The 26541-nt window shown below is 42.2% G+C and overlaps 1 protein-coding gene across 1 annotated transcript in view; it reads left to right on the top strand.

Annotated features, from left to right (window-relative positions):
- OBSCN (obscurin, cytoskeletal calmodulin and titin-interacting RhoGEF) overlaps positions 1-26541 on the top strand; it is a 247659-nt gene that overhangs the window by 181364 nt on the left and 39754 nt on the right. The window contains exons 81-91 of the mRNA XM_059729369.1: positions 186-302; positions 1582-1746; positions 2620-2778; positions 4133-4310; positions 5090-5203; positions 5605-5772; positions 6095-6197; positions 6803-6932; positions 7740-7845; positions 15555-15597; positions 20228-21500. Coding sequence (XP_059585352.1) covers positions 186-302; positions 1582-1746; positions 2620-2778; positions 4133-4310; positions 5090-5203; positions 5605-5772; positions 6095-6197; positions 6803-6932; positions 7740-7845; positions 15555-15597; positions 20228-21500 — 2556 coding nt within the window. The remainder of the gene's footprint in view (positions 1-185; positions 303-1581; positions 1747-2619; positions 2779-4132; positions 4311-5089; positions 5204-5604; positions 5773-6094; positions 6198-6802; positions 6933-7739; positions 7846-15554; positions 15598-20227; positions 21501-26541) is intronic.

Raw genomic sequence — 26541 nt, 5'->3', positions numbered from 1 at the left:
GCAAAGTTTTGATGGTACACAGGACTCTAAGATGTATTTTTGCACTATATGATCCCGTTTACTTGAGAGGAGGACTGACCTTATCAAGCCAGTGTTGTCCGATCATATTTTCACGGGTCGAGTTTCTTGTCATTATTGAACAATTTTGACACACACAGCGATTTTCATTTTGAATTCTTCCTCAGAGATACTCCGAGGAAACGTTAGCTAGCGAGGATCCGTCTCAGCCACCTGTCCCCCCGCTGCAGCACTACCTGGAGAGACCCATAAACAGGATCCAGCAGTATCAAACTGTAATCAAGGTAAGGAGTCTCCAGTGCAAGTTCGTGCCGCTCCTTGCGTGAGAGGTTTGCATTCCTCTGGGGGGGACCTATGGGGGAAGAGTGCTTTGACTTTGATTTCACTTATCCTGGTTTCATGCCAGGGAAACTCCTTTGGAGTCTGTCTGGAGTAGGCGAGATCACATTTAAGCACATTTGTACATTTTAAATATGTAAACCCAAATCACGTGAGAGGTGCACAGAGTCTCAACTGCCACCTAACAAGTGTGAGAAATGCAGCTAGCTGCACCCGCGTGGACTTTAAAAGATTATGCCCATTAAGAATATAAATTTGCTTCGCATATGACAATGCATCTGTTAAATTGGCCTTCATCCCACAAGTCACGGACTTGTCCAGGCAGGCAACTTCCTTCTTTGCGTTTGAGGCTGAAATAAAGACAAGTTTAGGCACAGAAGAGTTAACTCTTCTTTTTCTGCAAACCTTTGCCCGTTTCAAGAGTCCAGAGCAGCCCATATTTGAACGTTTGGAAATATTTTGCCATCTGAGGCTCTTACTCTTTTACTCCTGCACTTCCAGGTTCCAGGCAGGAGCAGAAATGACCGTTTCAAACTACCATTTTTCTTGTGATACTTGTAGAGGGAGCACAAGGAAATGGGCCCCAGAAAGAGCCTCTTGTTACATTTTTTCAAATTCCAATTTTCCAAATTTCAGCATTCTCAATTGTTTGCGGGAGGTTCAAATTTGCTCCCTTCATTGGCGTGCTTGTCTGAGCTCCGAACAGCAAAATCGTTTGAAGCCTCTGTACAAACCCCACATTAAAAAGGGACAAGAAGAGTACTATTTAGATTAGTTTTAGGAGAAACATATAGGTGAGCCACAGCATTTTTATTTATTTATTTATTTTGCATGGACTGCCCTTCCGACTTCCACTGGATTTCCACTTTTATTTTGGCACTCCTTCCTTGGTGTTAGTGAAAGATGCATTCAAGAGATGCTACATAAAAATATGGATCTCTTTGTTGGCTAGTCTTCAGTCAGCCAGATAGGTATCCTAGTTGTGGGTTTTGCTTTATCCTTGTCACCGTTCACTAATACCTGCTTCAAGGGCAGGGCAGCACAGAGACCATGAACTTCAATAGAAAGAAAGTACACTGGTGGTAGCTAACCAGTGAGTGAAAGCACAAAACAAGGCTGGTCCAGCATGAAAAGAAACATTCAGCATCCTGCCTACGCTCCTTGGTTATAGCAATAAAATGGAGGCTCTTGGAAATGACCAGTAACAGCTTTGTTCGCTTGTAGGAATTAATCCGGAACAAAGCAAGAAACCGGCAAAACTGCGCACTGCTGGAACAGGCTTATGCCATTGTATCGGCACTCACCCGGAGAGCAGAAAACAACCTCCATGTCTCACTGATTGAGAACTACCCAGGGACGTTGGAGATCCTTGGAGAACCTATTCGACAGGTACTGACCCTCTGAAAGTGCATAGTCTGTCTTAATCATCTGCCCACCATTGCTGAGTTGTTGGTTGGTGTCATCAGTATTTCCTTTGCAATTCAAATCATGGCTTGATGTGGAAAGCTAGTGGAACTCCATTCAGAGTAAATGCCATTTATTCTTCATTGTTCTGTATAAGAAATTGCAGTCGGTATTAAAGGTGGCTCTTTCAGATTGGGGGCCTCAAAGCATAGACCTGGGGGTGCCTCAAGGCTAAGCCTGAAGGTCCCAAAGCATAGGCACCTACCTATCTATCCATGGGTAACACAAGTATTTTTCTGTACAACTCACCTTCTATATGGTAGGAAATTGCTCTTGCTGCCTGTAAATGCCTATTTTATATATTCATGTGCTGATATGAATTTATACAGCTTGTTTCAGTATCGACTGCATATGCTATCAATAAAGTATAGGGGTCAAATCCTCATTGAGGGTGATGATGAGATTTTTCCACAGGGTCTTATGGAATTTGGCCCTGTATTGCCACGCTGTGTTTTCCAACAAATGCACTTTTTTAAAGCCCAGGTTTAAAATCTGGATCAGTTGAAGTTTATACAGTTTATGTTGCATGCCTCTGTAATGAAAGCTTAAGATTTGGGACAGTCCATATATGCGTCAAAAGATATGTCTGCCACCCTATTGATATCTTTGGAAATGGATTTGGATTTCAGGGGAAAGATTGTTAGTATGCAATGGTAACAGCTGTCTTCTCTGTTATACTAAAAGCCAACCTGGATGGGACATTTAACAGTTGCTATTCAGTGGCTGGTAAATGATGGAGAGATGCCATAACATTGTTCAGGGTTTACTTCCGTTATTATTTTCTGCTTTCTTTTCCAGGGTCACTTCATTGTGTGGGAAGGAGCACCAGGAGCCAGAATGGCATGGAAAGGTCATAACCGCCATGTCTTCCTCTTCAAGAGTTACATTCTGATATGCAAACCCAAACGGGACACCAGGACAGACACCTATACCTACACCTTCAAGAACATGATGAAGGTTAGATGTTACTTTACTTTCTTCCCAATTCACTTGCTCTCTTTTTATGATTACTTTTCTCTTGAAGACAGCTGCCAGCCATCAGAAAAATCACTCTTCACCAGACCCTTGCTTAGGATTCTTTTGTTTCCAAAACACTGTTATGGCACAGGATTGAATGTACATCAGAAGTAAGGCAAAAATACATCAGACATCCCTAAAGAAAACCCAGGAAGAGTTTCACTGCATAGGAACAAGGTTGCACGTGAGAGGAAATGCTCATCCCAACTTGCCCATTGAAGCCATTCGTTGAAATCAATTAATCAAACTGTGAACAAACTTGCCCTAAAGTGCGGTCTATAGTATTTTCAAGTCAAGAAGTTGGAATAATGGCTGTTCAATACAAACTGTATCTCCAGTAATTGTTTTTTCTGGCTTTGTTCTTCACTGAAATGACTCCTCTTTCACAGACTTCGGCATTCACTGAGTCAGAGGTGTGGGCAGGCCCATCTGGCATCCATCTGTTCCCCAGAGCATAATTATAGGAAATCAAAGATGGTATTTTCTTGGGAGTTAAATGCTCAGTTCCTATTGAAAGTCAATGGCAGTTAGGTGCCTACACCACTAAGCACCTTTGAAAGCCCCTGCCTCAGTATCCCCTGACAGTCACATGCGTAGATTGTGTTGCCTAACTGAATTACAATATGATCTCTTCACAACAAACCTGATGTATAACAACACCTGATTTTGAACAATTACAGCAGCAGGAACCACTTTTTTTATTATTATGTTGCAGCAGATTGACTAACCCCACTATAATGAACATTTTCTTGCTTTAATGAACTTTTCTCCCTGTCCCATGGGGGTTCGTTATGAGATTGTACCATATCTCTTTTCATTCATTCATTCATTCTCTATAGTTTCTCTTCATTTAACTTCTACCGTTCTTAGTTTTTACTGTGGAGCATTTGCCACCATTAAAATGTCAGCATTTGCATTGCTGCTGATACCTGTTGTAAATCACATGGAAAAACCTTGTAACATTTGGCATTAATTATAGTCATTGGCTTTTTATACTGCCAGAGTGATGTAAAATGACCTTAATGTACCTAAGAAATAGGTTTGGTATGTCCTGAGGAACAACGCTGCACTGGGAAAATAGAAGACTTGTTGACACTTAATTGATCTTTTCCATTTTATTTTATTTATTTTTTTACTGAAGGTTGTTCTGAGCCACAAAGATTGGCTCCAGATCTGAACTTTCCTGAACTTTGGGATTTTGTCTAACAGAGGAGGGGGGAAGGTCATCAAGGTTTCGGTTCAGTGTCATCTCCAATTTTAAAGAAGTTTTACTGTGTTTCTTACTGTCGTCCAGCTGTCAAACATAGATGTGAATGACCAAGTGGAAGGAGATGAACGGGCCTTTGAGATCTGGCATGAGCGAGAAGACTCGGTCCGCAAGTACCTACTTCAAGCTCGTACAGTCATCATCAAGAACTCCTGGGTGAAAGAAATCTTTGGCATACAGCAGCGTATCAGCCTGCCTGTGTGGAGTGAGTATAGTGTAGCACAGTGGCTTTCAACCTGTGGCCCACACACCCCTGGGGGTCTGCAGGCTATTTCTAAGAGGTCTGCAAAATGTGACTATGATCAATCAAAATTATGCAAATACCCACACTTACAATTCAAAGGGGTCCACACTTCCATTCGACATTTCCAAAGGGCTCCGCGCCTCCATTCAAAATTTTGAAGAGCCCACAGATGGAAAAAGGTTGAAAACCACTGGTCTAGGAGACAGAATGAGACTTTGCTATAGCTTCACTGGTTGTGCCTCACTTCCCATGCAGAAATGAGATGTTGTGTTAGCATTAGCTGTGCAGGGAGGAGAAAGCCATCAATGCCAGCTGGAGACTTCTGTAACTCCACTAAGTTTAAGGGTTTCAGTTTACTCCCATGTGGCATCAACACAAAAATCCCATAATTAGCAATCCCACAAAACTCAACAGCCTGTGTGTAGTTCTGCGACAATGATCTAGCAGCTGAGGCACGTGTTCCCCCTTTGAGGTTGATCACCCACTTGACTATGAGAAACCTTGGCCTATGGATCTGCCAGTATCAGGGCTTAAAACTCAACAGATCCATTTAGTGATCTCTCCTGAATCACAAATAATTGAAAATACTAGGTAGTCATTGGAACAACTGGCTACTGAAACCTCCATTTCAGATTCCCAGTTGTGGAAATTTGGAGTTTGCCCCTGATTTCTTTGTGTTACATTAATCATCCACTGGAGAAATCCATCAAGGATTACCTAACCAACCTCTTTTCTTTCAGTACCTCCGGACTTTGAGGAAGAGCTGGCTGACTGTACAGCCGAGCTGGGCGAAACGATCAAGTTGGCCTGCAAAGTTACAGGAGCCCCTAAGCCAGTCATCAGCTGGTATAAAGGTATAAGCAATACATCCTGTGGTTGTGCCCATTCTTTGTATTACACAGCAAGCTTGGTAATGGATAGCTCAGTTAATGGTTTGTCTCTACTGCAAACTACCATGTAGTGCAGACCTGCCCAAATTTAGCTCCTTTACTGCCAGCAATCTAGGCATGCTTCTTCTGGTAGATTCAATGCTTCCTAAGCTTTGTTTTCAGTGTGTGTTGTAGCAAATCAGAGGAAGATGGAGAGGTTGTTTCTCTGCTACTAAAAAATATAGCTCTCAGCCTCCGTACATCTTATACCTCTGCCATCCTCAAGCAGGCAGGAGCCAAAATGGAAAAGCAGGATGCAGTTCTCGAGGGAGGATATTAAAATGATGTAGTGTCTACAAAGGACTTTTCCTCTTTTTGTTTTTAAGATGGCAAACCAGTGGAGGTGGACCCACATCACATTATAATAGAAGATCCTGATGGCTCATGCACATTGATCTTGGACAATCTGACAGGTGTCGACTCAGGACAATACATGTGCTTTGCGGCCAGCCCTGCCGGTAATGCCAGTACGCTAGGAAAGATCCTTGTTCAAGGTAAAGTCCTATGTGGTTTTAAAGGACTGGTCATGTACAATTGACTAGGTGTGTGTATTAAGGTGTGCATGCAGCTATGCAGCATGTATATGGCATGTCCATTTGGAAAAGCCTTCTGGTGTCTCAGAAGTAGTGGACTGTCTTTGGATGAGAAAATCAGATTATTCAGAGGTTGCACACAGCTATGGAGGAAGGTGATCCAACTGGGCTATACTCCTGTGAGTGTGCAAGGGGGTGTGGGGGTGTTTGTGTTCTTCTTTGTACTTGTATTACATTGCTATCAGCATTTCAGCTCTTGATCAAGTTTGTTCTTGCTTCCTAGTGCCACCAAGGTTTGTGAGCAAGGTTAGAAATGCTTATTATGTTGAAGGAGAAGATGTTCAGTTCACCTGTACCATCGAAGGAGCACCTTTCCCACAAATCAGGTCAGTTTTTGAAGTTATTTCTTGATAGAAACCAAATGATTGCAGAGTCTTGATTTCTCTTCCTGTACTCTAATGAGCATTGACTCTTCTGTCCAGTCCCCAAAGCTCAACTCTGTGCCCTGCAAAATGATCCTTTCCCAGTCCTGGTGTCCACATCTTAGACTTGTGATTCCAGTCCCTGATTCCTTTGGATACGTTTCTCATTCAGTGTATTGCATTAAGTATGTGAAAAGAAAAATAATACACGACATAAGGCAGTCTGCCTTGACTTCACCAGCTGCTCTCGGTCATCCATGATGATATGGATAGAGGAAAGCTCATGTTCTGCAGACTGGCAATGCAACTCCATGAGGGTTTCTTGAGAAGAGCGTTTTCCTATAGGAACAGAGTCCGTGCCCTTTCAGCTGCAGAGACTGCAGGGCCCAGGCTTGAGGCTAAACTTGTAACATCTGCCTGGCTCTGCTCAATAGATTTCATAGATTTCATAGACATTAGGGCTGGAAGGGACTTCAGAAGATCATCACGTCCAGATTGATCAACCAGCGACTCACTGAAATGTCTCAAATTCAGTATTTTGTTGCATCTAAGACTCCGTATTTTTCCAGATGGTTCAAAGATGATGCCCTGCTGACCGATCCCGGTAAATACCAGACTTTCAGTGAGCCACGGAGTGGCGTGTTAGTCCTGGTGATCAAAAACCCCTCTAAGGAAGACATGGGATACTATGAATGTGAGGTAAGTTAAAATAGTCCTCAAGGCCATCTCTTTGACTCTTGCCATAATATATGAATTTCCTCTAGCTGGGAAGAGTTCTACTAGTTGATATTACTGACTGGTCCATAAGAGCATCATAAGTGTTACAAGAAACACATCAATAAAAAAATAAACCTCAACAGTTCCTAGTATTAGGATCTGAGGTTTTGGTTCATCAAATAATAGGTAACTGAGATGAGTTTTGGAATTCAGAGCCAGCTCCAAAATCAGATATTACAACCAAGGGGATGGTATGATGCCAAGTTTTGCTCTGAGCCCAAGTTGAAGGGAGAACCTCTCAAATCCAGACAAGAAGAAGCAAGCTTGAGTTTCAGCTACAATGGGAACCAATGAAGTTCCCTTAGGCTGCGGTATATCATAAGGAATCAACTAACAGATTCACATAATGTAGTTAAGGGGTCAAATTCCATTGAAAAAAAAATATATATATAAAATATAAAATATATATAAAATTTTTTTTAATTAAACTTTGTTTTGTATAGTTACGTAGTATCATGCTCTTAGTAATAAAATAGAAATATTAAAATAAAATATTACTGAATTAAGAGGTTGTTACTGAAGGAATCGGCTTCATCACTCAGGGTCATCCCCTTCCACCACAGGATTCAGCTATGTCCACAGGAGTTTCTGGAGCAAAACTATTCCACCATTTGTTCAGTCAACTTAATTGCATTGCTTTTGAGGGCTTAGCTGCAGTGTGCTAAAAATGGGGCTTCTCTGTATAACATAACCCTGATATTTTATTCAGTATTGCATGATTTTCTTTAGCTGGTGAACAGATTAGGGTCAGCAAAGAGCGGAGCAGAACTTTACCACCAGAGTTTGGCATTGCTGACCCAGGAGCGGAGAGGAGACCAGGCCATCACCATAGAAGGTATGACCTCTTACCTCCTCTGTAAGTACATTGCTGAGCTATCCTACCCTCACCTCACTGGGGATTGAATATATTTGCCATCTTATCCCACAAGCAGTCAAATTCATGTTGGTCGTCAGCGCACATGTACCTGTGTGTCCATCTATGCATGTATGCGTATGGTGCAGCTCAGGTATACCCATCGACATCTTGGTTGATTTCCAAACCTAGCAAATCAACATTACCTGACCATATAATGTGTATAACCTACCTTCGATGAAAAAAGAAGGAGCAAGCAAAGGGCTTATTGTGCTACCCCTAGTTTTGGCAGAACTTTAGCCTTCATATTAAACCCTTTGAAATGGTGCTCAGTCCCTTGGCAGTGATTCGAGCAGTGCTGTATTTATAACACAAGAGGTATTTGTGGTGTGTCCCTAAGCTGCAAATCAGCAGTACATGGACCAGTGAAGGAAATGTATCTAATGGGCGAGCTGTGTTTCCTAGCATGTATTTGAAAAGGCAGCAATTTACTTGCGAGCTAATGACACTTGAATATAAAATGTTACATATAGTCATATGGGATTAGAACGATTCCTTTCTCTGCATTGCTTCAGTCTGGTTTGTTTAACATGAGTTAGTCAGACATCCAGCAATGTAGTCATTTTTTCTTTTTTGGGGGGGCGGTCTGTAATTGTTTTGTTCTTGAATTTAATTCTGTCGACGCTTTGCAGAGAATAGAAACGAAACCCCTTGTACCTGGGTTACCAAATTCCCAAGGGTTTGGAAACAGCTGCATAATGTATTCTTCACAGCACTGGCATTTCAATAGTGACATTGCTCCTCATTCCAGTGGGGACCGCGACTAGCAGAGGTTAATTTTTGATGAAGGAGGGTATGCTTGACGATTAGGTTTTCCATTGAACTAGTGTTAATGTCAGGCTACCAACATTCATATCAAGGCCTCTGACTTATTAGCTTGGTTGGAATAAATTGCTTTAAGGAATGAGTTGTTTTAATGAATTTGCAGTGTAGGGAAGTCAAAGTCAGATGTTCAGCAAGCCTAGCGGTACAGAGGGCTAGGGTAGGTAAGGCACCACCGTACCCACTGGTGTAGAAGTGAATGATCATGGCCAGTTGCCTTTGACTCTCCAGCCTGAATGAACAGGTCCCCACTTCCAGCTGGGTCAGGTTGTTTCCACCAGCAGCATAAGTGTGGACAAGGTTTGCCAATCATGCCTGTGGACCTGTAGCAAGACATTTGGTCTGCTGTGCCATGCCTCCCTGGCAGCAGCATAGCAAAGCTGGTGCTTTTAATTATTACTCTGATCTGGCTCCTTGTAAAATTTCAATAAATGCATTCGTACATATGCGTGCATTCCTTTACCCTTGCTATATACTTGCTTTCCTTGAGGCTATGTATTATGGTACCATCTGCCACAAACCTGCCCATGAAGAACCCCTAAACTTCAAGTTTCTCCCCACTCTGCAGCCACTTGCCCCAGAGAACAGACTGAGTTGGGCCTTAGATATCTCCCTCTCCCAGCCAGACTCAGTTCCACTGCCCTGACACCAGACCCTGCAGCTGCAATGGGGGATGCTCTGCCAGCCCACAGGTGGCCCCCACTTTGAGCCACGGAAGAAATTATAGGTCCCCCTCTCCACAGAGAGAGTCACTCTGGAATATTGCCTACAAAGAAGTCACTCAGGCAAGCAGCAAGGAGATGAACAATGAAAGGATCCTTTTGTAATAAAAGGATTTATTACATAAGAAATCAGGAACCATGTGTTGAGATGCAGGCAGAGATAGAGGAGTACACCAGCAAAAGAAAATACCAGGACATTGACCTGGTCGTACCGGGCATCTTAAATCTAAAGCTGCAGTCCCTACCCAGCTTCCCAAGATAGGGAGCATGCCAGCTCAAGCCAGAGCCTTCTGCATCCCCCTTCCAGCTTGCTTTTTCCAGCCTCCTTGGCTGGGGGACTTCATGCCACCTTTTACCCAGGAAGACTGAAGACAAAGCCATGCTTTAGGGGCAGGCTTTAGGTACCTGTGCCAGTCTGGCTCCTAACATGCAACACCCCTTTATTTCTAGCGGGGCTCACACTGTCAATAACTTTCTAACCTCCTGAAGGTGTCTATTTAACAGCCTACAGACTTGAATCCCTTTTAGACATGTCAATTCGCTAATCCCATACCCATCTCTCCTGTGTGATCATGACTAGCCAGGTATCAAGCTCCTGCATCTTCTTTCAAAATATAAATTGATAATAGTCTGGCCAGATCCAGGTTTCTGGTGCCTCCCAGCCAGTGTGCACCAGTAAGCAACCCAAATCAAATGCCAGTTCTCAGCCAGGTATCCAGGCTGTAGCCGTATTGGTCTAGATGGTAAAAGGACTCAGAACTCATGGCAGAGGTGATATCTTTTATTAGACCAACTAGATTTTTGCAAAAAAAAAAATTCTTTATTTGCAAGCTTTAGGGGACAAGCTCCCTTCTTCAGGCATAGGAGAAAAGATTGGGGGGGAAAATGGAGAATTGGAAACATTCTCCGCCCCTGTCTTTTCTAAGTGAAACTAGATGATGACCATTTAAGTTAATAACTGTTTCAGCGACGTTTCATGTTTACATATAAACATATATCAGCATCTCCTGTGTATCTAATACTATAACACGTATGCTTATATGAGAACAAGAAAATGGAATAGTTACCTACAATTAGAGACTCAACACCATAAAAGTAAACCTAATTTGGGGCCATATCCATGCATGCCACATGTTGAATCCCCCAAACTGACTTTGTTTTGGGGTGAATGCATGACTCCATCCAAACAGTGAGTGAGACTTCAGCAGGAGACTAGTTAGTAGATCAAAACCTTAACTGAATCAGCTGGAGGAGTGGTGACCGCGTCTCTCCATAACGTGTCCTAGACAGGGAGGGACTCAATTGAATCCAGGATACTGAGAATGCACCATCTCTTGGCACCGTTATCTTGCGTCTGGCTAGACTGCAATTTGAAACGAAGTAGATAAGCTGCCTTAAACGTTATGTGACGGTGGTAGAGCCGTCAGCATTTAAATTCTTCCAGAAATGACTCGTGCGGTGGTGTGCAGTCCATGGAAAACATGGGATGTTGATTGAAGATGTCTCAGGTGACAGTGGCCTGGAAGCCTCAACAATGCTGTGAAATAAAACCTGTGGTGTTGGGATTGGTGGTGTTCTGCTTTGGGCAAGCGGGTGCAGACCGCCGGTGCTGAAGGCAGTAGGGCCCCCATCCCGCTCTGCGTGGAGTCAGTGAGAGTCGGATCAGGCCCTTCTTGAAGGTCCCTGAAGTAACTTCCTTGCTTTCAGTGGAGTTGCTCCAGCTTCACAGCCACAAATTTACCCGGCATCTCCGCCCAGAGGTCAGGACCATCTGCAGGCAGACTTGCCGGGAGCTGTGTTTCTCCACCCTTTTGATGCTGTGCATTTGCGTGAATGGTGTTGTTTGCGACTTTACCTGAACGACAAGGCTGCCATGGTACGCTATATTCAAATCATTATATTAGAGACCGTTAGCTCATTTGCTCACTAGTGCTGCAGACCTGTTTAGCGGTACCACGCGATTGTTATCAGTGTCTTGGACAGCTCTTAAAGAGTCATTTCTTGCCAGCTTTTTGCCCTGCCTTTCTCCAAGGTTGTCTTTCAATTTATTATACAACGCCAATTATTTTTTTGCAGAACGAACACTATCCAGTCACTAAACCCATTAGCACGCAACTAGCCATCTAGGCTGCAAGCCTACAGATCGAGCTAACTTCTCATACCCGTCTGCTCCATTGGAACCAACTGAGAGCTGCTTAAAAAGAAAAATCCAAATTTTGTATAAACCTGATGGATTTTTGTAGCTTTTGGGGGCAAAAATAATGTCAATTTCTAAAGAAACAACCGGTCTCTTTGTCTTCATGTCTAGTATCCGCTTTGCCCCGATCTCCTTTCTGCTTAGCTTGTATGTGGAACCCGCTGACTTGCCATGGCGCTTGCTTTCCTTTTTAACATTTTCATCTGGCAAATTGGTCTGGCCAGCTTCACTAACCAGTGATCAACCCGTTGGAAAAAAAAAAAAGACAAAAGGAAGAAACAAACTGCAGCCGTTTTGGGCCTGGTTGAATTGTCATCATCTCAGATTGGCATGGGACAGATTTTGAAGGACGAGCGCATGGGGGAATAATTGCAAGGAGAAATAGGCAGGAGTTTTTGGAAGAACAAATGCTACAACCAAGGGTACTTATACCAGAGAGATGGGAATATAAATTCCTAAATTTTGTTCCCAAATCTAATTCTGGCTCCAAGCCAGGCTTTGGGCAAGTTACCTAAACACCCTGTGCCTTAGTTGGCCTTGTAAAACCTCCCAGAGGATAACGTTAAATGGTTGAGGACCATGACTGCAAGATTACAGTAGCACTGCAAGACATTTTGGGGTCTATTACTTTCTGAAGAAATAGGGAATGCGGATTTGCCTCCATGACTGATTAAAAGCTCCATTTTTAGGGTGACAATGAGGGTATTTTTAATGTTTCCATTTTTGCCTCTTATAATCAGTCTTTGATGTGCTGTTTGGCACCGATTTTAAACTTAGGGCTAGCAAAGTGATGAGGCTGGACAGCGTGTGAGGATGCCCTTAGGTCTCTCAGTCATAGTTAGGAGAGGGCATTTCTTGGAAGTAAAGGGTTTACAAGTTATAACTTTGCTTTTCTCACCACGCGTGTCACTCTGATGTGCATTTGCATTACACACAAGGCAGTGTAGAAAGTTATGTGGATCATCTTCAGTGAAACGAGCCTCGACAGCTGACAGCAGGTCTGTAAAAACCCCTGGTATCTGTCAGCTGTCAAAAGTAACATAAGAATTTGGAGTCGGAAATGGCGCAGCGATCTTGCTATGCTCGGCTGTGCTCTGATGGGCGAGAAAGTGGAATTTGCAGCTTGTAATAAAGGTCGTGTTGGAAACCATCCTTCTTGCAGCTCCAGGTTTTTATCTTCCTGCACACTCATCGTTTCATAATGCGTGAGCAATCGGTTTAACATATTAACAAAGCAGGAGCCTAGGGTGTGAAAGCATTGCCTGAGCCTAATGCTTAGAGCTTTTAACCTGCCGATTACCAGCTCCTGCTTTGCACAGCTGGTTTCCTAAAATGCTTTTTAAACAAACCAACCAAAAAAAGTTGAAATGATAAATCCTAAAATTAGTCCTCATCGTACTGAATTTGATGTGGGATTTTTTTTTTTTTTTCTAGAAAAAAAAGAAAACCCTTATTTCCCTCATCCTACTTTCATGTGGTTCTATCCTACCAATTGGATGGCTTCGGTGACAGTACATGTAAACTGTTGGGTGCTAAGCTGTAGTCCCTATTTAACTATTTAAAACTCATTAGCCCCATGCACTTGAGGGCACCAACTGTACTTTTATATACACAATTTTTTTTTTTTTATATAAAAAATCCCCATTGGCATGTACCAGGGAGACTGCAACTGATGTCACTTGGAAGGACTACAGGACCAGACCTTGCTCGTGGAAGTTCAATGCAAGAAAGCCGTGTATTTAGTTTATTTAGTGCATTTATTTAAGTATAGCAAGGCATAGTTCAACATAACAAATAATAAGTACACATATTTAGAAATGTTTCCTATATGTCATACAAGTCTATCTGGATACTCATTAAATCACTTTTTAACAATCCACAAGTATTCAGCATACAGCAACTCTTTAAAGAACCTTATAAAATACTTTGATTCAGACATTTTCCAATGCATGATAATTGAACTTAAAAAAATAGGGTAGAACTGATTCTCTTTTTGGTTGCTTAAGTATAGGTCAGGTGTAACCCCATTGAAATGAGGAGAATAAGTCCCATGGGGAGGGTATGTCTAATAGTTTTATTACCTAAATTAGATCCACATTTGGGAATCTTGATTGAAGGGGTTAATGATTTCACAGTATCTCTCACCTGGATACAAAAGCAAAATACTTTAGACTGGCTCAATCCAGCATCCATTGCCACTGAACTGCAATTATTTTATTTTTTTTAAGAAAAGGTTTTTAAAGTTTTCCAGGTTTTCTACAAAGTACACATGTAGTCTTACAATTGTATTCCCTTTGGAGATGAAGTATTTGAAGACAGAAGAAGTTGTTCACTAAGGTCTAAATTCCAGATGCCAGGTCCCAAACTGATCTCATTTAAAGCAGTGTCACTCTGGAGTAGTTTCACTGGAGTGAATTCAGATTCGCACAGATGTAAACGGGAGGAGAATTTGCAGAGAAAACGTGGAATTCTAGGACCAGAGCAAAAATCGACTCCCACATTCCCAATTGCGATCTCAGTGGGATATTTATGTCATACATGATGGTATAAACCATCATGTGTCTTGCAGCGTAAATATATTTTTAATTTTAAGGCCGAGGATATTTTGGCTACTCTTAAAAGGCAGCATTTGCCAACAGATACAGCAGCGGCAGCACAGAACTTCCTTATATCTTGAACTGGAAGAATCTGTGTTATCTCAAATATTATTGTCCAATAATTTTTTGTAAATGTTGCTTTTTTATGACCAACGCTATGATAATCATAATGACTTGGGACTGTAAACCGCTTTCTTAAAAAAAAAATGGCAGTTCACCCTTGAAGTATTTTTTTAAAGAAACAAAAATACTAGAGCTTTTTGCTGTGTAGGCTGGCCTAGATAGTTGTAAGCTGGTTCCTGGACATACAGCTCAAAAGAAAATGTAGCTTCTTAGGCAATTTGCTAACTAATCACTAAATACAGAGCGAGGCATGGTGTCGGATACTGCAAACTCCCAGACAGAGTCAGCAGCTCCGGATGTAGTCCATACATTCTGGTTCAAATGGAGGTTTGATTCCAAGTCCAGAGCTAGGTGAGGAAAATGATGAACATCCCCCCCCAAAATGTTAGCTCCTCAAATATTATATTTCTTTCCTAATAAAAAAAAAAAATCCATTTAAAACAAATTTTTGCTCAATCAGCCCTAGTTTTTTTCCCCTCAATTTTAAAAAATGATTTACTTCTAGTGCACAACGTATTTGATACTGATAGGACTCTACATAAAGAGAAATGGAGAGTTGACCAAGCGCGGATGGAATATGCACGTGCACACACACACGCACGCACTGTCTGAGTCTATAGATCTAGAGATGGACTCCCTTTTTTAGGATTTATTTTTTTCCTTTTCCTTTGCTTATTTTCCATAATTCCCTTTTTCATTCCTATACATTCATCTCACAGCAAGCTGACTGATGCTTTAGTCTGCCTGAGAAATTCCTTTGCTAGTAAATGCCGAAAACTAGCTCAAACTGAATGTACTCATGAAGGGACATAGTTTTATTTTTGCAGAAATAAGTAACTTCTTTTTGTAGTTTTGATCTTCCCAAGACAAGGGACAGGATTTCAAGGTGGGAAAAGCGTGTTTTTTTTTTCATTTTATATACTGACATCCATAAAAATCCACTTCGCTTCCCAACTGTACTTTACAGACATAACTTTATGAACCCTTCAGTCCCTATCAGAGACGCTAAGGATAACATTGGAAATAACCACAGAAAGCATGGATGGGATAGTACAGGTGGTTTTTTTTTTCCACTCAAGTTTCTCTCAATTAACTTAACAAAGTGAATTTAATCATTTCAGCTTTTGTCTTTCTTTTAACCCCATGCTGTTCATACTGTTTTCTTTGTAGTCACTGAACAAGAGACTAAAGTGCCCAAGAAAACCATCATCATGTAAGTGCTGAGTTTTGGTTTTTTTTAACATTTGTGTTTTGACTTGCTGCCTATGCATGATCCAATAACAAGCTTGTGTCTATTGGCCATGCAAGTGTGTCCCTTCCCATCCCATCCGAACTCATGGTATTTTGTGTTATAAAAAGCAACGAGCTGACAAATGTAGGCATTCCTCTCAAAAATTAGAAGCAGTAGCATTTAGATACCATCTGGACCCAACTCCTCCCTAAGGTTCATGAGCGCAGGTTTCACGGACATCACAGTGGGGTTGAGAACACTCCTGTTTTGGACGCAGCGGCTGCATCTACATGAGATATTAACTGCGGAGTTGCCGAATTAGCTCTGCAGTAAAGTCTCAGCGTCTACATGTGCGACCCTAGTAGGCCGCAGCAAACTAATAAACTCCACTGGAGGATAGTACTTGTAAACACAAGTGCTATCCTGCAGCAGTATTACTTAGTGCACCTCAACGCACGTGTAGACACTGATGGGGCAGGTTGGCATGAGGGTGCTTCAGTGGGGGATGGCTGCTGGCTAGCCCCACACTAGAGCATGCTCATCCCCCAGCCAGCCCCTCTACAACACATTGAGCCAGGTCAGAGCTGCCCTGGGCTGGCAGGCCAAACCCTCCAGGCTCCCTGCCAGCCAGGACTGCTCCAGCCCGGCTCAACGTGCTGTGATCCTGGGTACACGTGTAAACATGGTGCCCAGGAGCAATAAACTCTGGCACAAACTGCACTGGAGTTTATTGGGTTGTGCTAATTGTGCATGTAGATGCACCCAGCTAGTTCAAAAGATATGGGAAACTTCACAAGTATGTCACCAGCTTGCAACACTTTCTTCTTGCTTCTGCCTTCAAATTCACAAGGAACCATTTTAATAAGAATTGGGGGAAAGCATGGCTTTTTTTTTTTTTACTTTTTTTTTGAGTCTTTAGTAAGTGAAGATCTTTTGATTACAAGGTTGTTTTTATTGCTGAGTGACCTGAGTCTGATTTCCGTGGGCTACACAATATAGGGATATAGTAATTTCAGTAGGAGAGTGAGGCATCCCTACTATATACAAACCAGGGATTAATTTCAACCAGATTCTTTATTGCTTATTATTCAACCTTATTGCTTTTTAAGCGTCATAAAACATCTACATAATTAAAGTTGTCTTAATGACGGGGATGGGGGGAACTTTGTATTTCTTTCTTGGAACTCCAAGTAATGTAGAAACAAAAATCACCCTTTAATGCTAATAGCTGGCTTTGAAATAACCAGTGCCGGGGAAAGGATGTCTAATTGTCCTTGAGAAGAAATCCCCCCAAAATCTTAACTTTGCAAGTTTTCCATTTGCAAAGCAAATTCTAAGACCTGATTTCTTTGTGCCCTTGTTAAATTATGATGAAGTTGCCACTGAAATATCTGTGAGAGCAACAGCTTAACTCACACTTCGGCTACTTTTATGAGTTTTGTGTATTCTCATCTTGCCTAACCCTACACTGGGTGCCAATGGCACTTCGTAGACATGTATGAAAGCACACCTATGCTCCTAAGGACTTTCATACTGAATAGCCAATTATTAGGCGATAGGCAGAAAAAGAAAGCCAAGTCCTGGCAATGGCAGCACTGTTCTAACATCAACACAGGGCAAGGAAACGAGGAATTAGAAATAGACTGGAGCCAAAATCTAGGATGTCCAAATCCCTGAAACTTTGGGGACATGCTTAGGTGGATCTGAACATTACAACACATGTGCAAACTCACCACTGATGCAAATATCAACCCGCAGTGATTTTCACATGCAGTCGGCCTTCATGGAAGCTCTACATGCACAATGTTGGCCTTAAAAACTTGATAGCAGTGGAGGCTGGTGACACTTGGCAGTGGGTAGGCAAAGCAAACTTGGGAAGTAGGTGAGGCACATGGACATGCAAAGGGGGATTCATAGATTCATAGATTGGTAGGGGCCGGAAGGGACCTCGCAGATCATTGGGTCCAGCCCCAACCCGCTCTAGGCAGGAGACAACTGGGGTAAAGTGACCCCAGCGAGGTGACTGTCCAGGCACCAAGGGATAAGTCAGCTGGAGATAGGAAATAGTGCTGAAACTGGCAAGAGAAACTCTGAGGGGAAGGAGGTGGAGATAATCACAGTGAGAGAGATGCAGAAGCAGGTTGGATGCATTCTCATTGAAGGAAGCAGTCTCAGTAAAAGAAAGCGATACTGTTCTCAACGGAAGATGCTGGAAGCACACCATGCGAGGGGCATGCTTCAACAGAGAAGTAGCAGAGGTCTCTGATTCTGTCGGCCTCTTCTTTGGCATGAGTGTAACAGTAGAAGCTCCCTCCCGGGGTGTCCTTATGCTATAGCCATCTCCCTGCCCAGAACATCCCATAAGGAAACACTGGGGGAGAAGAGAAGATGCCACGTTTAGTGAATGCTCTGCAAAGGGCAGTCCACTGGTTCTCTTTGCTGGGGCTATCAACTTTTGTAGTGAGGTAGAATCATAGAAATCAAGAGCTGGAAGGGACCTCAAAAGATCGAGCCTATTCCCCTCCTCTGGGCAGGAATACTGCTGAGCTCAAATGAGCAAGATGTCCATCCCGTCTCCTCTTGAAGACTTCCAAGGTTGGGGACTGCACCCCCTCCTTGGGAGGTCAAGTCCAGATTCTTACCATAAAGACGTTCTTCCTTGCATCCAACCTGAACCCATCCTCTGACAGTTTATGGCCACTGCTTCTTGTCCTCCCCTGGGGCGCCCTAGTGAACAGTTTTTCTCTCAGCTCTCGATATTCACCTCTTACATACATATAGATGGCCACCAAGTCCCCCCTCAGTCTTCTCTTCCCCAGGACCCATCCCACATCCCTTAGTCTTTCCTCATAAGGTTTGTCCTCCAGGCCCTTCATCATCCTTGAGGCCCTTCTCTGGACCCTTTCATGATGATTCACATCTTTTTTGAAGTGCGGCACCCAGAACTGGACACAGTCCTGCAGCTGGGGTCTCATCAGTACCGAGTAGAGAGGAAGTATCACTTCCTTAGCCCTCTAAGGAAGTAGGCAGCAAAGAGAGAAATATTTATTTTAGCTTCATGTTCTTCTCTGTCTCTAGTGCTTGAGGCTAGAGCATGTATCTCCATGAAAAACAAAGTTGGCTTCGCCTCCCCAGCCCCACTGGACCAGCCACTCCACTCAATAGTGTCAGCAGTTTATACCTCCCCCCACCCCATCCGTGACACTTTCTTCACAGAAAACAACACTGAAAAAGCCAAAGGAAAGCTACATGTAAAGAATGTAAGTTAGAAATAGCCTGATCAACTGGAATTAAGTGCTCCAGGCTGAAATCTTGAAAACTATTTAATCTGCCGCTGTATTTCTGCCACAGTGGGTGCATCTATACAAGATGCTAACTGGGCAGTAGCCTATTAACACTAAAAAAACACTAAAAAGCCATATACTGGCACTACTGTGCAGTAGCACCAGTTACTGCACATTGATTTAGTACTTGGTTATGCAGGTACTAAGCTTAAGGCACAGTAACTACGGTGCATTAATGAGCGTGTAGACGCACCCAGAGGAGTTCGGTATGCTACTGCATCATCATCGTTACTGTAGAAATAATGAAAGAAAGAAGAAAATGTATACGTATGTTATTTAGGGGAAGAGAAAATAACTGTCTTGGCATGAAGAACTTCTGGAAATATGCTGTATTGTTCCAATTATAAGTCAACCCCACATTTTCAGTTTCAATTTTAGGAAAAAACAGATTTTCTTGAAGCATAAATTGATGTTTCTGCAAAGGCAAACTAATAATCAGGCATTGCGATCCAATTATTGCCCAGTGTCTCAGGCCTGATTATACGTGGACCCTGGATATAAGTGTGGATTTTTTTTTATTATTATTTATTTTTGAAGGAGGGGAAAAAATGTTGACTTATCCTCAGAACAACACAGTATAAATTGCCTTTCCTTTCCTGGCTTCCTGGCACTCTGGCATAATGCTCTTCTAACATAGCTTTACTGTATGTATGGAAATGCAGGTCTGTTGTTCACACTACTGATTTATAGGAAAATGAGCACTTCCTTTCAAGCCATTCATTAAGTGACAGGAGAAGGCCATGTGATTATGAATAAAGGGGTCTGACCCTGCTGATGTCAATCCAATTTTTGTTATTGAGTTTACCATGGCCGGGATGTTCCCCAAGGAGATTATGATCTCCTTGAGTGTCTTTGAGCGCTTTGGATGGAGCTGCTAAAAGCGTGCAAGGCAGAACAGCGCTTGTTTTAAGAAAATCATTTTTAATGATCAGTAAAGCAGCATGAAACCTTGTGGGCATCTCTTAGCTGGACCTATATGATTTCCGCCTGTGCACTCAAGGAGATTAATGGCTCTCAGCTCCATGTGGATGGAGCAGTCCTGAGATATCTTGATTCTGAAAGTGAGATAGAGGCAGGCTCATGTATGCGTGTGTGTGTGTGTATGTGTACACCCGTTTCAGACTTAAATTCTCACGAAAAGCTGAAGTGCTTTCAAAACTAACCCTGTTGTGGTGCCTTTGTCAACCATCGCATGCGTTGAGGGAGCACGGCTCCCAGCAAGGTCCTTGTCTTCGTGTCAACTGCATTTCAACCGTTTTTGTCATCAGAGAGGAAACGATAACAACCGTGGTGAAGACCCCAAGGCAAAAGCGAAGGCTGTCTCCTGCCCGTTCTTCCTCAGGACACTCTCCATCTCGCTCTCCACGATCAGAGCTATCAACCCCAGAGCCCGTTTACATTTCGAAGGTCCAGCAGCCTGTACACAAGCAGGAGAAAGAGGCGGTGCTGAAAGGCGCCATCCCTGTGCTTTTTGTGACGGAGCCAGATGAAAGACAAGGAGCGGCATCTAGAGACATCGTCATAGAAACCAAGGTGGAAGAACAGAAACCCAAATGGGTCGAAGTGGAGGAAATCATTGAATTCAAGGTGAAAAAACCACAAAAAACTACAAGGAAGAGAGGAGCATCTCCAGTGAAACAAGGAAAAGATGACTCAGGTGTGCTAACATTCACGCTGCCTGGTCCCAGACCTAGGCATTCCCCAGAAGATGATCCAAACACTAATAACTCCAACAATAAATTAGTAGAGCAAGCCAAGTCTTCCCTTCCTACTGACAGTCTTTCAGAAGTTGACATCCCTCCCCTTGCCTACGGAGATGACCAGGAAGGAGATCCAGTCAGCAGTGATAACATGAGTTCTCAGTGTGGGCCTGAACAGTTAGGCAGCACTTCTTTTATTGATTATGGGACTGAAGGAAAGACCTGCACACAGGAAGTAAGTGAGGGCAGTGGTTCAGAAACTACTTCCCCACTGCTTGCCTGTGGGGGTGAACCCTTAGCCTTTAGCTTTGAGACAGCTGATGTAAGGAAACATGACCTCCCACCTTCGCAAGCAAGTGTGGAGGTTAAAGAAGACACTGATGATGAGTTAGAAGTACCGTGGACTGCTGAAAAGGGAGATCTGGAGCCAGTACAAGATGAGGGTCTTCCAGAAGGAGAAAATATTGTTATAATTGATGAGCCAGAAGAACTAGAAAGAGATGATATTAGCAACCGGGACCCCAAAATCCTGACCCACAATGGGAAGGCATTGACTCTGGAAGACCTTGAAGACTACGTTCCTGAAGAAGGCGAGACATATGGGTGCGACAATCAGAACTACACCAGAGACAAACCTTGTGAGATCTCTGTGCTTCAGACAGAAATTAATGAACCAACCATTGGGAAGCCGGTGCTGCTGAATCTGGGGAGATCTGTGGCTCCTAAACCAAAGCAAAGCTTCTTCAGCAAGTTCAAGGAGCACCTTCCCGGAGGCATGTTCATGTCAGCATCAAGAGTAACAGGAATGCAGTCCATGGGTCCATCCAACGTTTCCTTCCACGTGAGTGAAACTTGCACGGCGGCAACAGCACCTGGCGTATCGCCGGGCCCCTCCTTTGAAATGAAACCATCCTTCTGTACCGAAGTCCAGCTCTCACCGGACAATGGACAATCCAGCTTTAAAACTGAAGTTTCCACCAGAACCCTCAGTTATGGAACTATCGGAGAACCCGTTATGTTGCACATCAGCACGGAGGACCCCTCCCAAAGCTGAGCAGATACAAGCCTGATCCTTAAAATAAAGCAATATGTAAATAAGTAACAAGCAAGCAAATGAACAAAGGTCTAGGATGGGAGGAATGAGTGGTGAGAAGCACAAAGAAGAAAAGAAAAAAACAAAACCCCGAAACCTGTGGGCAAACGTGTAATGTGGTGATGTAGAGCTTTTCTAGTCTTAAAGGGAACATTTCTGTCAGTTCAGGTTGTAATGAAAAAGCTTTTGGAGAACACATATCATTCCAAGCAACAGTGACAGTCAGGTACAATAGATGTAGGAAAGCCTGCTTCTCCGACTTATGACAAAAATACAAAATAAATAAATAAGGACAATTTTGTTTGAGAGGTTAAAGATTACTTTAGGTGTCAGACTTCCAAGTTACAGTGTGGCAAGAAGGTCAAGAGATCTCTGGGCCTTTTAGGAATCAAGAGAAGGAAGGGTAGTGTCATCTAAACATGTCTCCTGTCACTGTTCATGCCAGAGGGGTTATAAGGGCTTACGCTGTTTTAATTTCACTAAGTACTGATGACACAACTTAGCCCTACCAAAAACATGTTCATAAACCTTTTAAAATGAGCTCTCTTTAAATTATTTTAACATTTGCTATGGAAAACAACCTATGGAAGATCCTATGCTTATTAATAAACTACCCCACTCACTTTAGCGACGGCTCAAACGTTTTGATTGCAATCCTGCCCCAACCGAAGTCAACTGCAAGACTCCCATTGACTTCAGCAGGGGCAGGATTTCACCCGTTGGTACAACACTGTTCTATTAAAAAGACCATCCTTGTTAAACACCTGCTCTTTGATCGTTCCTGACATAGTTGCATAAAGGCACAGGCTTCACAACTCTGCAGCCTGGTTTCAGGCTTAGTAGATCTGTCTGCCCTGTAAAATCAGATACAGCTTTGTGTTACTTGCATGTAAGAAAAAAATCTGGTGAATGAAACGGAATGTGCAATTTAAGGTAGTATATATCATTCAAACCAAGGCATGTGGAGAGCCACAAATGAATTATTTTGTTGAATGATTAATTACTGTAAGCATAAAGAGTTTTCTGTACATATTAATGGTTAAATAGTGCCATTAAAAATGAATGGTTAGAGTCTCCAAATATACAGAAATTTACCAGTGAGCCAGATCAAAATAACAGGAGTGCAACCCTCATCCAGTAAAACCCTCTTTAGCTAATAACTAAATACATAAGCTAGATAGTTAACGGACATTGTGCCATAAGCTTTTTCCCGGGTTTCAATGTTTTATGCTCACTGAAAACACTGCCAGTACAAGATGTGTAGTGAACTCTCAAGTGTTTACATTCAGTTATGTTGTAGAGGTCACCCTTTATCATAGACTACTTTTTCTTTCTCTAGAGCATTGATGCGAGAGATTTAGTATGTATGGTGATGCCTATTTCATTAATGGCATGATTCTGCAAGGTGTTGAGTACTCTGAGAGGTGCTATGCACTCTTAACGCCCATTGACTTCAATGAAAATGGTGCTAGGCACTCTCAACTCCCATTGGCCTCAATGAAAATGGTACTAGGCACTCTCAACTCCCATTGGCTTCAATGAAAATGGTGCTAGGCACTCTCAACTCCCATTGACTTCAATGAAAATTGATGCTGCATAGCACTTTCAAAAACCCTTTGCAGGATTGAGCTGTTAGGAACACATCTTGATCATACTTGAAGTCAGTGGAAACTTTTCCATTGCTTTCAATAAGACCAGGAATTGGCTCTAAGGTATCTGGCATTGCTCTGTGACAGAAAGTATGAGAAAAAGACGCAAACCCTTATTTAAACGGAGTTACACTGTAATGTTGCTAGAGAACACCAACTTTTTGTCTGGATGTTACAGAATAACCAGGATATTACAGAAATGCTGAGACACAGTTCACTTGATAACCATCTTAAAGCGGACTGAATTTTCTCTTTGAAATGTTGACGTGTGATGTCCTGTCTTGACGTTCTCTAACTAGATAATATGTGAAACTTGTTCAGGAATTGTTCAGGAATCTTCTTAAAATGATTTAACTTAAGAAAGGTGCCTTCTCGGAAATAACGATGATTATCTTGATTGCTGCACCTTGAAGATATGGTGACTAAAATTAATTAAGTCATTTTACATGCTTTTTTTTATTTTCAGTATTTAAAAGGTATATTTTATCCAATAATGTGCACTACATTTTTGACATTTGGATATTTCTCAGTGACTACATGTGGTGAAAAAAATCAAACCTATTTTATGTTACTATCATATTTTTCATAACACCTCATTGGTTTACACTGTATATTTTATCATTGAGCTATACAATACCTAAAAAGTAGTGCTTCCTCACCTATGAGAAATATTGCACTGTATACTGTACATTGGAAAGTAACTGATATACAACGAGGAAATACTTCTGAACTGAAAATACTTCTTTTTTTTTTATTAGGCCAGATTCTGATCTCAGTTTTTCCAATATCAAGCTTCAGTAATTCCACTGAAGTTAGTGGGTTTACTTGAGATTTATATTGAAGGATGAATTTTGCCTATACTAGTCTGTAAGTAAGAATAAAAATAAAGATGTTAGGTCTGCCAGTATACAAAGGAACATGGGGATAATGTTAGCCTGGTCTGATTTTTGCTGAGTAATGATTTTGTTACTGATGCTGTAGAGTTGCATTTCAGGGCATAGGAAAGAAATAGTTATATTTCCGTTATTAACCAAAAATAAAATAACATCTGTTTACATTTTGACATTTTAAGATATCAACTAAAAATCAACTAAAAGTAAGGGAAAATCCTATTCAAGTTTGCTTCAAAAAAATTGAAAGTTTTATGAAAAACTCTTTCCATTTATTTTCGAAGTATTTTCCTGAAGGTTAAAAAATTACGCTTGTAAGTGATTTAAAATCTGTAGATAAGTAAGGAAATGTGTGGGGATTTATTTCTTGTAGATGAGAACATAACGGTGTATTACAAATTGATACAAAAAAATGTTTAACTGCAGTTCTTGCAGCCAAAGGGTTATTTAAAAAGGTGGAAACTTCAGTTTGTTTCAGAGCCCAAAAAACCCCCACCCTAAAATAAAACTATGTCAAGATATATTAGTAGATGCTGAAGTTCGTATCAATAAATGTCTTGCATCAGCTGTCATTGAACTCGCTCTCTTTTGTGACTTGGTTCATTTGTGGTTTTCTGAGATCTATATCTGCCTTCCACTGAAGACAAAAAAAGCCTTTCCCTAGGCTTCAGTGTGTACATCTACACATTTATTAATGCACTTTTGGTAATGCATATTAAATTTAGTACCTCCACTGTGAGGTACTAAAAAAAGGTGCATTAACCTATTTTAATGCACATTAGCAAAGTGCATGGTTGTTTTGTGATGCTTTAATACGCATTAAAATAGGCTTCTGCACATTAAAGTGCACATGTAGATGCACCCAGTGAGAGTTAGACCAGATCCCAAACACACTAAGGTGTGTGGGGGATTGACATGCATTTGGTTGACTGTGGGCACATCTACACATGCATTCATGCACCCTAGTTACTGCACGCTGTGTTTAGTACCTGTAATAACAGGTATTAACACAATGCACAGCAACCAATGCGTAGTAGTGCAACTGCGTAGTAGTGCAACTGCGTCGTAGTACTACTGCATAGTAGTGCCAGTGCATGCTTTTTTTGTGATGCTAATGCACAGTAGACTAATTCTACTGCTCATTAGCGCAGTAGCATGGTTTTTGCATGCCAGACTAATGGGCAGTAGAATTAGTCTACTCCACATTTAGCATCTCATGTAGACGCGCCCAGTGAGAGGCAAAAATGCTGGCATATGATGACAGGTTTGGGGTCTTTGTCAGCCTCCTGGGAGATTCTCCGAGTTGAATATGAACTTCAAAATCATTGAATTTCTCTCCTGTTATCAGGGTCGTGGAAGATGAGTCGTAAAAGGACTCATCGCCATAAGGTTTGCACTGCTTCTGATTCAATATTTCCCAGCCAGGAGATACAGTTTGCTAAGACCTGTCTTTTCTGCAGCTTGGTAGATGTACTCATGTGACTTTTCTCATGTTACCCTAGCCTGAGGGAAGGCAGCTTCATGGTGAATCAGTGCTGCAGGGAGAAGGGGAAGAGCACAGAGTAGCCCTGGCTCCTCATTAGATTGAATGTCAGCAGCTCTCAGGCCCTACGATGGGCCGCTTAGCTTTTGTTTCAAGCCTCCCGTCACCTACAGATTTGGGGTTGGGGTAGGAAGGACACTCACTTTATTCTCAAGCTCACATTGTGGTGAATGCAAGCCAGAGCAAGACGGAAAGGTGCCGGGACTTACCTTTGTCTAAACTCTCCATTTCTTATGCCTGATCACCTCAAACCAATTTGTCAGTAGGAGCTAAGTGCGTATTGATAATGGCACAATGTGATTCAGTTCCTACTTAGATTGCCACCCACTCCCTCCTAATAAGACAGCGTTCAGCACTACATAATAATTCACTTACCTTCAGATAAGCTCACGGACACCAGCACTGCAATAACCAGTGAGCGGTGTGACAAGGAAAATCAAGCAGTGAATGGATTTGCACAGCCAACTGCTTTTCACTCCTGAACACAGCCCTGCCAGGTGATGCATATGAGGACATGTCCTATAGATAAAGGGAGGGCTGCTGTCTCCTCGACTGTCAGTCAAGCACTTTTCACTGTCACTATATTCACCTAAAGTAAATGAAAAAAAAGACTGACTAGGAAATGCAATCCAAGAAGGCCAGCCCAAGATGCAACCTGCCTTCCTGCCTTTAGATCTTCTGGCACAGTTCATCTGCACTAATTGTTT

The sequence above is a fragment of the Alligator mississippiensis genome, chromosome 5 (assembly GCF_030867095.1).
Source record: "Alligator mississippiensis isolate rAllMis1 chromosome 5, rAllMis1, whole genome shotgun sequence".
Taxonomy (NCBI): domain Eukaryota; kingdom Metazoa; phylum Chordata; order Crocodylia; family Alligatoridae; genus Alligator; species Alligator mississippiensis.
This window is presented reverse-complemented; position numbering and strand designations above follow the sequence as displayed.